This window comes from Ruditapes philippinarum, unplaced genomic scaffold, assembly GCF_026571515.1.
Source record: "Ruditapes philippinarum isolate M1 unplaced genomic scaffold, ASM2657151v2 ctg2404_1_1_1_1, whole genome shotgun sequence".
Taxonomy (NCBI): Eukaryota; Metazoa; Mollusca; class Bivalvia; order Venerida; family Veneridae; genus Ruditapes; species Ruditapes philippinarum.
Window position 1 is genome coordinate 4,339 of NW_026861437.1, and position 14,967 is coordinate 19,305.

At 33.3% G+C, this 14,967-nt stretch overlaps 1 protein-coding gene across 1 annotated transcript; it reads right to left on the reverse strand.

Moving 5' to 3' along the window:
- Window positions 1-1,201: 1,201 nt before the first annotated feature.
- LOC132715618 (uncharacterized) lies at window positions 1,202-13,014 on the reverse strand. The gene is made up of 4 exons (XM_060698651.1): window positions 12,822-13,014; window positions 8,961-9,263; window positions 8,488-8,598; window positions 1,202-1,380 (listed from the first exon to the last, which is right to left on the reverse strand). The coding sequence occupies exons 1-4, from the start codon at window positions 12,874-12,876 to the stop codon at window positions 1,202-1,204; spliced, it is 648 nt and encodes a 215-aa protein (XP_060554634.1). The 5' UTR covers window positions 12,877-13,014.
- Between the last annotated feature and the right edge of the window lie 1,953 nt (window positions 13,015-14,967).

Consider the following 14,967-nt stretch of genomic DNA (forward strand, 5'->3'; position numbering starts at 1 on the left):
CTAATGCATCAATGAACGATCATATTGGTTATTATGTTGGTGATTCGAGCGATGACTTTGCAGACGACTCTTTCAGCTCATCTGATGAAAAATCCGGAATGCTTTGCCATTCGTTACATAAGAAAAGTACACAAACGCCTGCATATACGCAGATATGTAAAGAAGGTTTGCGAGTGTCAAGTGCTACATCATGTGACCAAAACAAGACGTGTTCTTGCAGAAACTGTAAACGTCATCAGGTGAATGATATCATACATAAACGGGAATCTCAGAGGCGTAATATTTGGGAGCTTAAAGAATACACGCACATTTCCAAAGATGACGTCACATCAAATATTCTTGCCTGGGCCTGGTCATGTGTCGAAAAGTTATAAAAAATTTGCATTTTGTAATTGTCTTTATACATTGTTTTGAAATAAAATATTCAAATTGCTAAATATTAAACAGTTAAGGTTGTTATTTTTGCCATCTGAACACGACAACTCTGTGCAAATAATTACAATGCAATATTATTATTCTAATTGGTGTTCAAACTAAGATGTGTGATGGTATTTTACAACAAGGACGTATAGCTCGTTCATACGGAATCGAAATTCTTTGATACCCACCATTTATAAATGATAACTTATCATTAAACTCACTATTTAGTCATGATAGTTTATTGATCATTAAGGTACCGGTACTACAAAGCAGTCACATGCAATGGTCTGCTTTTATGCAAGATATTTTACTTATCAAATCCATAAAATTATTTGATATAGTAATATTGGTAAAAATTCTGATTTCATAAAACTTTCCCTACTTAGCTGTACATTAGGTGATATTAGTGGAAAACCTTACTGGCCTCACATGTAAGTATTTTTGCTCATGCGCGCACGGACGGAATCCCCCAAAATTAAAAAGGTTACGTTTTTGACAACGCACAGATGGAAGTGATTTAAAATGAAAACTTTTTATACCTATTGAAAAACTAACACTTATATTTTGTCTCGTTTATGCATCTGCTTGATTTGATATCAATTTTTTGAAGAAAGCAAGTAAAAATCAAACGTTTAAAACGAAAAATACGGGTACTGCTTCTGTACGGGAATGCTCGCCATGCCAGTATAGTACTCGTGTTTTTTTTTTCATTTAGAAGTAAATTCATGAAGTATGCATCCGTAAATTTTAAAGAAAAAACTTGGTTTGCTTCAATTAAATTCTATATTAAAGTGCTCCTGAAAAAGTATGTCTCAGTCATTGTCTTGGCAACAATCTCGTAAGTGTATTGGCTGGCTGAAAATGTTGAAGTTGAGACCCAGACGCAGTCTTGTAGCCAACTGTGGCCGCTACAACTTGGATATGAAATAAAAACTTGTGTAGTCCCGCTTGGCTGCGTCCCTGAAAAGATATAATTATAGAGGAATATTCAAGTTTACTTCTATAAATACAGAATTTATTTTCATTGTGAACTATGAAAAATAAATAGCAGTAGCCACGAGTGAAATATGATAATGTTCATACCACACGATGAAAATAAATCCTGTATTTATAGAAAAAACTTGAATTTCTGTTGATTATATTCTTACAATGCATAAGAAGAGTTTCTTTTTTAATTTTGTTTATTGACTGAATTTATTAAGAAAGTAGTCCGTGAAGACACCAGTTTTAAAATACGGAAAATTATGTTTCACTGCAGTGAACATAATTTTTTACAGTGAAAATACAGAAAATTAAAATAGCATTTTATTTCATCAATATTTCTCAATAGTTCATCATAATAATATAATAAAATAAGATAGAACTTCTTATCCACGTCTATATATCTGTTTAATATGCACTTATTTTTGAAAGATAAACATACTATGTAATAGAACTACTTTAAAGGGCATCGGAAATTAAACTACACTTTTGATAATTTTCATGGAAAACATATACATGTTATTGCATATTTCTGAAGAAAAACATTTTAAATTCAATTTGAATCCTCCTTGATAAACTGAATAAATACTCACACATATTTTGAAGTGTACAAGAACTCGTACTTAACTGCGATACACAAGTAAAATAACTGCGCTTTAATATTTCCAATGATAAACTGCAGTTGATGTCCCTTTGTAGACACCATACATAATTTTATATTTAATTATGATGACCTAAATTATACGCCTTAAATCATTAAATATACTGTATTGAAAGAGTGTATGAATCAAATTATGCATGCGAACATAATATAAGTTAATGCAAATGGTTCAATAAATTCATAAACTCAGAAATGAATCTACGTGAATATAATATTCTTTTTTATCACATATCCAAAATAAGACCCTGTTGAAGTAATTTAGAATCGACGCGTTAATACTTTGCGCACCTAAACGCTATAATTATAATTTTGTTTAACGCAAATGACGTGACGTCCATATATATGCACGGTCATGAAAAATCGTTTTTACGGAACGGGTATGTACGGTGTTCCGTTTGGACACGTTTGGATAATCGTGACATTTTATTTATTCTGTACCCGCGATGCACGATGGTACGATGGTGAAAACGCGATGGCACGATGGTACGATGGTGAAAACACGATGGTACGATGGTGAAATCACGATGGTACGATGGTGAAATCGCGATGGCGCGATAGTACGATGGTGAAAACGCAATGTTACATCGCGTTTTCACCATCGTACCATCGTGATTTCACCATCGTACCATCGCGTTTTCACCATCGTACCATCGCACCATCGCGCTATCGTGTTTTCACCATCGTGCCATCGCGCTTTCACCATCGTACCATCGCGATTTCACCATCGTACCATCCCGATTTCACCATCGTACCATCGCGTTTTCACCATCGTACCATCGCGTTTTCACCATCGTGCCATCGCCGTCCGGTGGACATGCGCATTGTACATCTTTATCAACAATGGATGAATGCATAACTACGGTGTTCCGTTTGGACACGTTTGGACAATCGTGACATTTTATTTATTCTGTACCCGCGATGCACGATGGTACGATTGTGAAAACGCGATGGCACGCTGGTACGATGGTGAAAACACGATGGTACGATGGTGAAATCACGATGGTACGATGGTGAAATCGCGATGGCGCGATAGTACGATAGTGAAAACGCGATGTTACATCGCGTTTTCACCATCGTACCATCGTGATTTCACCATCGTACCATCGCGTTTCCACCATCGTACCATCGCGTTTTCACCATCGTACCATCGCGTTTTCACCATCGTACCATCGCGATTTCACCATCGTACCATCGCAATTTCACCATCGTACCATCGCGATTTCGCACCATCGTACCATCGCGTTTTTCACCATCGTTACCATCGCGTTTTTTTTCACCATCGTGACCATCGCCCTTCCGGTGGACATGCGCATTGTACATCTTTATCACAATGGATGAATGCATAACTATATATTATGTGAGAGGCTATACGTAATCGAGACATTTTTAAATATAAGTGAGGCTTAAAACGGGATTTGATCTCAGCACAGACTATTAAATAAGAGTTTTGTATTAAGAAATTCAATCATTATAAAACCTTTATGCACTGTGCTTTATTCATCTTGTCTAGATATCTATAACACAAATTTTTTTAAAGGTTTTTATATCATAAATATGATGCCTCAAATTAAGATAAGTTCCAAAAAGCATTATTTGTAAAGATGTTACCGAATTTAAACATTTCATGTAAATAAAGGGAGGTAAATAAAAATTTATTTTCTGTAAAGTCTAAGTCAAATTTTTCAATAAGATAATGAATGCATATATTTTAATGATTACATATAATAATGTAAATAAATATTTTGCAGTACATATTTACATATTCTCGGATGTTTGAAAATTGTTTTATATTAAAGCATTATTATATAAATATATATAATTTCACTGAAGTGTGGTGTTAGCTCAACAGGTACAGCGTTGGACAGTGAATCGGGCGATCGGGTTGGATTCCCCCCGACGGGTGCAGGTTCATTTTCGTTGTGATTGATCATGAAATCCTTTCTACCGGTCATTGACACTGGTGCTCTGCTCTGCAGAAGTTTCAGTTCCTTGCGAAAGTGAAGGCAACTAGTACTGGTAAACTGCTTTGACAAGCCTGCCAGGAAAAATGCTGTGGTTGAACTGTGCTCTTGTGAATTCAATGTGGCTTACTGTCTCAATGATCGGAAGTGAAAACTATCACCACAACCCACCACGGTGTACAACCTCAATTACAACATTCCCAAAATCTTTAGAACGGTACAAAATTGTCTTTTGGTATAGCTGTCATGTTTTTTTTTTTCAATTATTCTTGCTTGGATATGGAAGAATGAAAAATCACAATTACGTTCAGGTATTAGAAAGTAAATTATTAAAAACCAAAATGAAAATAAAAGGAAAAATTAAAGAAAATACTGAGCCAGAAAAATGATGCATCAAGAGCTCATACATATAGATAAGATATTCTATTTCCCGAGACTATTAGAATGTGTATGCCTTAAAGTGAGAAATGTTTGCCCTTGACCTGGTCCGATTGGGAATTTAAAGCCAAAGAATATTATATTACTATGGAAGATTAAATTATTACTGCAAAAAATTGTAAATTCGGCGCTATTATCCGAGCATAGGTTCCAGTGCCAGACCTGGGGATTGATCAGTAATTTACTTAATTACAATTACTTTCAGATTTTATTGTTATAGATTATGATTGAATTCTCAGATTTGCCTCTGTAATCAATTAAATAACAAAAGAACAGAAGAAAAACGTTGTTTTACTTTGATTTGTACATAAATGTATTACATTATCAGAAAAGTACAGAACATCAACTCAAGTTACATATAATATAAACACATGAGTATACATAACAGTGGTGAATATTTGTTAATTTTAACACATGACATGATATTATTTTTAAGGTATTTGTAAGAGGAAAATAAAATAATTATCATGAGAAATGAAAAAGAAAAAACAAACAAACAGCTACCGCCCTGAGATATCATGATTTTCATGATACATTGATCAAAATGTATAAACCATAACATTTTCAATACTTATATTCAATTAAAATGATAACAAAGTTTAAAGTCACAACGTCACGTTACATTTATCCGGTTTCATCCGAGACCCACATATGGCCCCTTGTTTGTCTTCTGCGTACATATTCAACGATCATGTCTTGAGGCAAATTAAAAAAATAATCGTGATATAAAAATAAAATGTATTTTCAGTACAGATATTGCGACGGATATTCCAATCTGAACCGCAACAACACATGACAGATATCATATATAAGATAAGATATTTGTACATGGAAATTAATATCATTCCACCATAACTTTTTTTCTTACAATAGGCGTATGAATTTACAACTTTATTAACAACGGCGAAATCACGTCATGCTAAGCACATAGTTCCCTTCTAAAATTCGAAATGACGTAATTTTTAGCGCGTACTTCATAATATGCGCTAAAAATGATGTTTGTTGTATGACAGGCGACTTATCTGGCATCCTCCATGCCAGATGAAATTTCCAGCATGAGTAAAACTAACGGAAACGCCAGTCTGCTATGCAAAAATATACATAAAACCCAAAACCAAAAACACCACACATACACAAAAATATGAGAGCAGGATAAAGGACCGATATTTGATAATTCTATAAGCTTAACCAGACCGCTTATGGATTACAGTAAGGATTTTTGCCGTTGTTTTAATTTGTGCATTCAAAATAGCAATTAAACACCACTTTAACGAAAAAAGAAGAACTCAAAGAAATGTTGATGTTTTATTTTTTATTCAAATTTTTACAGGATACAGTATTCTTTGTAAAATGTTCACGTTATTCTTTATTAACAAAATTAATTTATTCCCAAAAAACAGTATAGTTTTGCATAACTTGTGTATCCGACAAGACTCTTACTGCCATCTTAAGCTTTTAAATAGATAAAGAAAGAATGTATACTGTACCTGTATCGCTGCTTCAATCTGGCCGAACTCCAATGGTTGTCTTCTTTTCCATGTTTTCAAACCTAATCTCTTTTAAGTGTCCTTTCAGTTGACGAAAACTGAAACAAAATGTCGCAATATCTGTACTGAAAATACATTTTATTTTTATATCACGATTATTTTTTTTAATTTGCCTCAAAGACATGATCGTTGAATATGTACGCAGAAGACAAACAAGGGCCTATGTTGGGTCTCGGATGAAACCGGATAAATGTAACGTGACGTTGACTTTAAACTTTGTTATCATTAATTGAATATAAGTATTGAAAATGTATGGTTTATACATTTTGATCAATGTATTATGAAAATCATAAATATCTTCAGGCGGTAGCTGTTTGTTTGTTTTTTCTTTTTTCATTTCTCATGATAATTATTTATTTTCCTCTTACAAATACCTTAAAAATAATATCATGTCATGTGTTAAAATTAACAAATATTTCACCACTGTTATGTATACTCATGTGTTTATATTATATGTAACTTGAGTTAATGTTCTGTACTTTTCTGATAATGTACTACATTTATGTACAAATCAAAGTAAAATAACGTTTTTCTTCTGTTCTGTTATGTTATTTAATTGATTACAGAGGCAAATCTAAGAATTCAATCATAATCTATAACAAATAAAATCTGAAAGTAATTGTAATTAAGTAAACTACTGATCAATCCCCAGGTCTGGCACTGGAACCTATGCTCGGATTATAGCGCCGAATTTACAATTTTTGCAGTAATAATTAATCTTCCATAGTAATATAATATTCTTTGGCTTTAAATTCCAATCGGACCAGGTCAAGGGCAAACATTTCTCACTTTAAGGCATACACATTCTAATAGTCTCGGGAAATAGAATTATCTTATCTATATGTATGAGCTCTTGATGCATCATTTTCTGGCTCAGTATTTTCTTTAATTTTCCTTTTTATTTTCATTTGTTTTATAATTTACTTTCTAATACCTGAACGTATTGTGATTTTTCATTCTTCCATATCCAAGCAAGAATAATTGAAAAAAAAAAACACATGACAGCTATACCAAAAGACAATTTTGTACCGTTCTAAAGATTTTGTATGTTGTAATTGAGGTTTGTACACCGTGGTGGTTGTGGTTATAGTTTTCACTTCCGATCATGACAGTAAGCCCACATTGAATTCACAAGAGCACCAGTTCAAACCACAGCATTTTCCTGGGCAGGCTGTCAAGCAGTTTACCAGTACTAGTTGCCTTCACTTTCGCAAGGAACTGAAACTTCTGCAGAGCAGAGACCAGTGTCAATGACCGTAGAAAAGGATTTTCATGATCAATCACAACGAAAGTGACCTGCACCAGTCGGGGGAAATCCAACCCGATCGCCCGATTTCACAGTCCAACGCTGTACCTGTTGAGCTAACACCACACTTCAGTGAAATTATATATATTTATATAATAATGCTTTAATATAAAACAAGTTTCAAACATCGAGAATATGTAAAAATATGTACTGCAAATATTTATACATATTATATGTAATCATTAAAATATATGTATTCATTTCTTATTGAAAAATTTGACATAGACTTTACAGAAAATAAATTTTTATTACCTCCCTTTATTTACATGAAATGTTACATTCGGTAACATCTTTACAAATAATGCTTTTTGGAACTTTTCTTAATTTGAGCATCATATTTATGATATAAAACCTTAAAAAAATTGTGTTATAGATATCTAGACAAGATGAATTAAGCACAGTGCATAAAGGTTTTATAATGATTGAATCTTAATACACAACACTTATTAAATAGTCTGTGCTGAGATCAAATCCCGTTTTAAGCCTCACTATATTTAAAATGTCTCGATTTCGTAAAACCCCTCACTTAAAACATAGTTTTTGCAATTCATTCCTTGGGTTTATAAAATGTACAATGCGGGAAAGTCCACCGAAAGGCGATGGCACGATGGTGAAAACGCGATGGTACGATGGTGAAAACGTGATGGTACGATGGTGAAATCGCGATGGTACGATGGTGAAATCGCGATGGTACGATGGTGAAATCGCGATGGTACGATGGTGAAAGCGCGATGGCACGATGGTGAAAACACGATAGCACGATGGTGCGATGGTACGATGGTGAAAACGCGATGGTACGATGGTGAAATCACGATGGTACGATGGTGAAAACGCGATGTAACATCGCGTTTTCACCATCGTACTATCGCGCCATCGTGATTTCACCATCGTACCATCGTGATTTCACCATCGTACCATCGTGTTTTCACCATCGTACCATCGTGCCATCGCGTTTTCACCATCGTACCATCGTGCATCGCGGGTACAGAATAAATAAAATGTCACGATTGTCAAAACGTGTCCAAACGGAACACCGTAGGTATGTGATAAATTATTCTGAGTACAAATATGTGCAAAGAATGTGCTGCCTTACAGTGAAAAAAATATACAGAAGTATAATGTACGGTGGCTGGTTAAAATTTCAATTAATTATAAACAAAAAGATTTCTTTACAAATAAATACCGTTAGCATGAAATGTATATCTGGGACTGGATAAACGGTGTTCATTCTTATTTCTATCAACATCCCAACAGTCAGCCGAACCTTAACATTTTCTGGTTTACCTGATATATATAAAATATGCAAGTGATATTAGTACAAGCATGTACTTAGTTCATAGTTTCTTTCCAATTATTTCAAAGTTTATATCAAAGTGGAAAGTTCTGTTATTATATTTATGCATATATAGTGATTTAGCTACATACGCTTGGACACAATACTATACGCTACCTAATAAGAACGTCTTATTAGAGTTATCTAGATCTACATTGAAAATAAAATCTTGAATAAATAAAGTATACTAAAATAACCTTCATGCATTTTTAAAATAACCTTTATGTATTTCTCAAAAGTTTCTTAAAATATTATAATATTCAATTCTTTTTTAACATTTTAAATTATGACAAAAACATAAACTTGTACTTACATTCAACCAGGAATTCTACCCCAGCCGATTGATATTTGTCCACCCCGCACCTATAAATCCCGGCCGCCATATTGTCAGCCCCGCTGATTATCAAGGAGAACCACCCGTTGATTTCCTCCCTTATAGAAAGACGACCAGAAGGGCCTATTTGTGTCCCATTTTCCATGATGATTTCCCAAACATCCCCAATTTTCCTGCTCCATGTTCTCGTGGTCAGAGGCGTGTCACAGTAATGGCACGTCAAAACTGTATCCCCTCTACAGTTTGCAATCGCCGGTGCTTCTAGCCACACCCGAGAGTCAACTGATTGTTTAGAAAAGGCAAATAATAACGCATCGATATGTATAAATAGTAATTTTTAACAATTTTTGGTCTTTTATATTACAATTAATTACCAATTCTTTCAATTGTAACCTAATAGCCTTTCCCGGTCTTTTCCCGTCAAATTTCGGTAAATTATGACAAGGGTACAGTCTGCTCGACAAATGATTATTCAAAACAACAACAACAACAAACTTCATTTTGCTTTGTGATTTGACCTTGTTTTTACTTTTAAATATGTACTGTATACGTAGTAAACTTCTTAATCACTAAGACCAGACCAGTATCGTATTTTCAATTAGTAGAAAAATTTATCAGTTTAAATCATTTATTCATTTTTCTTATTTTGATTTTAATTTGTGTGAGTAGAACATGATTGTGTTCAATGCATGTATCAACTGTAAAACTGGAAGCAGATAAAGTGCGTGCGCATCAACATCGAATGAACCTTGCTATGTACAGGCGTTTCTTTTCGTAAGAGTTATAATCGTAAATGTATTTTTTGTCTTAAATAGTGGCTTTCTGAAAATGACTTAAGTACTGTTTTTACTATTATTTATATAATTACTACATATTTGATTACGATATACATATTCATTCATGGTGTCGTTTTATCAACATTAGCTACAATTTGGACGATTACGTCGCGTAACATTGTCGCAGCATAGACGTCGTGAATTACGACCGTCTTTGTTGAGAACACGACACCTTGCTACATTTGCAACAAAACTATGCAATTTTTTGTGTATAGGAGAAAACAACTTAATCCACGTTTGTTTTATTAAATGTAATTTTTGAAATCAACAAATTTGAGAATCATACTCCGTGTTGCAAGCTTTCTATACTGTCATGCAACTAGGACACACTTATGCTAATTTAATTAACATTTACACAACTTCTAAATGACGAATGACAAAATTTAAAACTGTTTACCAGCATGAGATAAGTTATGCAGTAAAACAGTCACAAAACTTTCTGACCTATATTTTAGAATAAACACAAAAACATGCATGTATATGTATAAATGAAAACAGAACGTAGTGATGTTTTCCCTTCATAAAATGATAATTGTTCATACATATGAAAACTATTAGAGGTTGACAGATTGCGAATGTTCAATATTATAATCAATTAACAAATAACATGTATAGCAGACAAGTTCTTAAATACACTGCAACATTTAATATGTTTCTTGCCAAAAAGAGGGACGAAATATTTACGGAAATTAGTTACAGATCAACATACGAAATATCTATAAAACATAGCCCGAGTCTTTACATCTTAAGAAAAGAATATATTAAACAGAACGAAATAGACTATAAGGTCTTGTTGGCTCAATTGCTTGAGCGTTGGACGGTAAATTAGGCGAACTGGCTTCAGTTCTCGGACGGGGCAGGTCACTTTCGTTGTAATTGATCTTAAAATCATTTCTACGGACATGTTCTTCTGCATTCTAAAAATAACCAGTGCTGCCCTTAAAGTTATAAAATATTTTCCGAGTTCTGTCTCAAATCTCAGGCATTGATTGATCAGTGCACATTCTTTGTCAGTTTATGTCTATTCTAATATCTGGTAACTGCCACTAGGCCACTGCCACATATAGCTTCAAAAACTAGTATATCTCAGTGCCTTTTTACCCATAATGTTATATCGAGAGTTTAAACTGATGTTATAAGAAATTATATTTGCCAATGTTGCATGATGTTGCCTGTTCATTAAAATGTGTCTCATCATCATCATCACCATCATCATCATTATCAATATCGTCATCATCATCAACATCACCAACAACAACAACGACGACAACAACAATACATAATCATCATCTTCATCATCATCGTCAACAAAAACATCATCATCATCATTATCGTCGACAATAACAACAACAACAACAATAGCATCAGCAGCAATAAAAACATACAATAATCATCAACATCATCATCAACATCATCATCATTAACAACAACAACAACAACAACAATATTAACAACAACAACATCATCATCATCATCAGCAGCAGCAGCAGCAACATCAACAACAACAACAATATAAACAACAATATTAACAACAACAACAACAACAACATCATCATCATCATCATAATCAGCAGCAGCAGCATCAACAACAACAACAACAACAACAACAATATTAACAACAATATTAACAACAACAACATCATCATCATCATCAGCAGCAGCAGCAGGAGCATCATCAACAACACGAACAATATAAACAACAATATTAACAACAACAACAACATCATCATCATCATCAGCAGCAGCAGCAGGAGCATCATCAACAACAGCAACAATATTAACAACAATATTAACAACAACAACAACATCATTATCATCAGCAGCAGCAGCAGCAGCAGCAGCAACATCATCAACAACAACAACAATATTAACAACAATATTAACAACAACAACAACAACATCATCATCATCAGCAGCGGCAGCAGGAGCATCATCAACAACAACAACAACAATATTAACAATAATATTAACAACAACAACAACAACATCATCATCAGCAGCAGCAGCAGCAGCAGCAGCAGCAGCAGCAGCAGCAGCAGCAGCAGCAGCAGCAGCAACAACAACAACAACAACAACAACAACAACAACAACAACAATTATCAACAACAGCATCAACATCATCATCATCATCATCATCATCATCAGCAGCAGCAGCAGCAACAACAACAACAACAACAACAACAACAACAACAACAACAACAATATTAACAACAACAACAACATCATCATCATCATCAGCAGCAGCAGCAGGAGCATCATCAACAACACGAACAATATAAACAACAATATTAACAACAACAACAACATCATCATCATCATCATCAGCAGCAGCAGCAGGAGCATCATCAACAACAGCAACAATATTAACAACAATATTAACAACAACAACAACATCATTATCAGCAGCAGCAGCAGCAGCAGCAACATCATCAACAACAACAACAATATTAACAACAATATTAACAACAACAACAACAACATCATCATCATCAGCAGCGGCAGCAGGAGCATCATCAACAACAACAACAACAACAACAATATTAACAATAATAGCAACAACAACAGCATCATCAGCATCAACAGCAGCAGCAGCAGCAGCAGCAGCAGCATCAACAACAACAACAACAACATCAACAACAACAACATCATCATCATCATCATCAGCAGCAGCAGCAGCAGCAGCAGCAGCAGCAGCAGCAGCAGCATCAACAACAACAACAACAACAACAATATTAACAACAATATTAACATCATCATCATCATCATCATCATCATCATCATCATCAGCAGCAGCAGCAGCAGCAGCAGCAGCAGCAGCAGCAGGAGCAGCAACATCATCATCATCAACAACAACAACAACAACAACAACAACATAATCAACAATAAAACAAAACATCATCATCATCAACAGCAATAACAATAGCAGAATAAATAAAATGATGAAATAAAAATTAAGCTAAAATCATTAATATTACAATGCTAAATAATAAAGAAGGAAACATACCTGTCGTCGATAAAATAATTATAGTTAAAGCAATGGCGGGATAATATCCTGACATTCTAATAGTCTGAAAACACTCAGTATGTTTCTGATGCACTCTAAAGCTAAATTGTTATTCCAAAACTTTTTCAAATAATACTAACAATAAGCAGTGTGTCTTTAAATTGTGTCAAAGCGTGAGACAAAAGTCTTGCTGCGATGTTGTTTAACGTTATTTTACGAATGATTCATTTATTTACATACAAAATAAGACACGTTGAATATTATTAATTCTTTATGAAATAATTTACTTTGGTTATTTTATGTATGTAGTCGAAACGTATGTTTGGAAATAAACTTAGTTAATGTATTTTGAAGGAGTGAAAGTTTATATACGGAATTCATTGAATTCGTTCGATTAAAATATATTATGCGAGCCGTTTAAGTATAAACGTTTCTTTTTTCAGTGACGACCCGCTGTAACGCTATCATCAGTGCGCTTAAACGCTATTTTTGTATAACGCAAATGACGTCACGTCAATGTACGTCAAAAATATATGCACGACCATATCATTCCACTTTTACCGAGTCGCAAAAGCTGCACGGGTATGTGATAAAAATTTTAATTGCACTCAATTGAGAAAAAGATAAAGGCACAGGCCAGGGAAAGAAAGAAAAACAGAACAGAACAGAACAGATCTTTTATTTCTGATTTGTACATAGTACATCATCATATACATAACATAATAATATTTGAGTAACATGTAATTTTCAGTGCAATCAATATAAAGAAATTAATAAAATAAATAATATAAAGAGATTAATAATTGTAATTGTAACAATTGTTATTGTTCAGATATTTGTTATTAAGCCTCAGTTAAGTGAGGATGAACATATTTTAAGAAGACAAATCTATTTAAAAACTAATTTTTAATCTATCATTAAACTTTATTTTTAATAAACTAAATTTTGATCTATCATTGAACATTATTTAACACTGTAGTTCTAACAGTCATAGCATTTTTTGTAATATAGTGCTAATTTACATAGCTCATTTCTATTATTACTTTGCAGCAATGCAATAAATTTGTACATACTTGGGTTAACAAAATAATATCTTTTAATATAAAGGGTACGAATACTTGTATAACATGGACATATAAGAACAAAATGAAATTCATCTTCTAAGTCTCTTAAAGAACAACATTGACAATACCGTTCATTTCTTTGTATTCTATTTCTGGCATATCTACCAGTTTGTATTCTTAAGCTGTGTGCAGAAGTTCTTAATCTAGTGATAAGCCGTCTCAAATGATCAGGCAATATATCTAAATAATTTTCGTAACAAAAACTAATTTTACACACATTATATAATTCCAATACAGAACTTGTTTCTTTAGATACATGCCACCCCTGTATAAAACAATCAATTATCCGTTGTCTAAATATCGGGATAAAGTTTTTAAATACAATATCATGTGGGTTATTCCAAACATCTGAAAAACCATAATCACACAAAAGCTTTTTAACATAGGCTACCCAGTTACATAATCCTTTATTACAATCATTTAATGATAGCTGGTAAACTGAGCGTAAAATAATATTGTCTGTGTGCAGCAACTTAAACCAATATTTAACAATGCGTACATAACGGGATATGAACAAAGGATATCTTCCCAACTTTCCATATACACTAACAGTACATGTAGTATTTCTTACTGACAATATATTTTTACAAAATTTTAAATGTATTCTTTCAATTTGTTTTGATTTTGTAAATCCCCATATTTCTGACGAATAACTCAAAATTGAGCCAACAAAAGAATCAAATAGCTGACATAATAACTTTGGTTTAAAACTATACTTTTTACTATTTAAAAGCAAAAATTTAAGCGCCTTTAAAGCTTTACCTGCAATGTATTCCTGATTCAAAGTAAAATTTCCGGTGTAATTGAAAACTTTTCCTAGACAATTAAAATCATTCACAACTTCAATATCATTACCATCATATGTCCAAAACTCATTTCCTAGTAAACCGCCTCTTTTCCTAAATACAACAATTTTAGTTTTATCTGTATTTACTTCTAATCCCCAACTTTTACAATATTCATATAATTTATCTAAATGCATTTGTAATTCTTGAGGCGATTTTCCTAATATAACCATATCA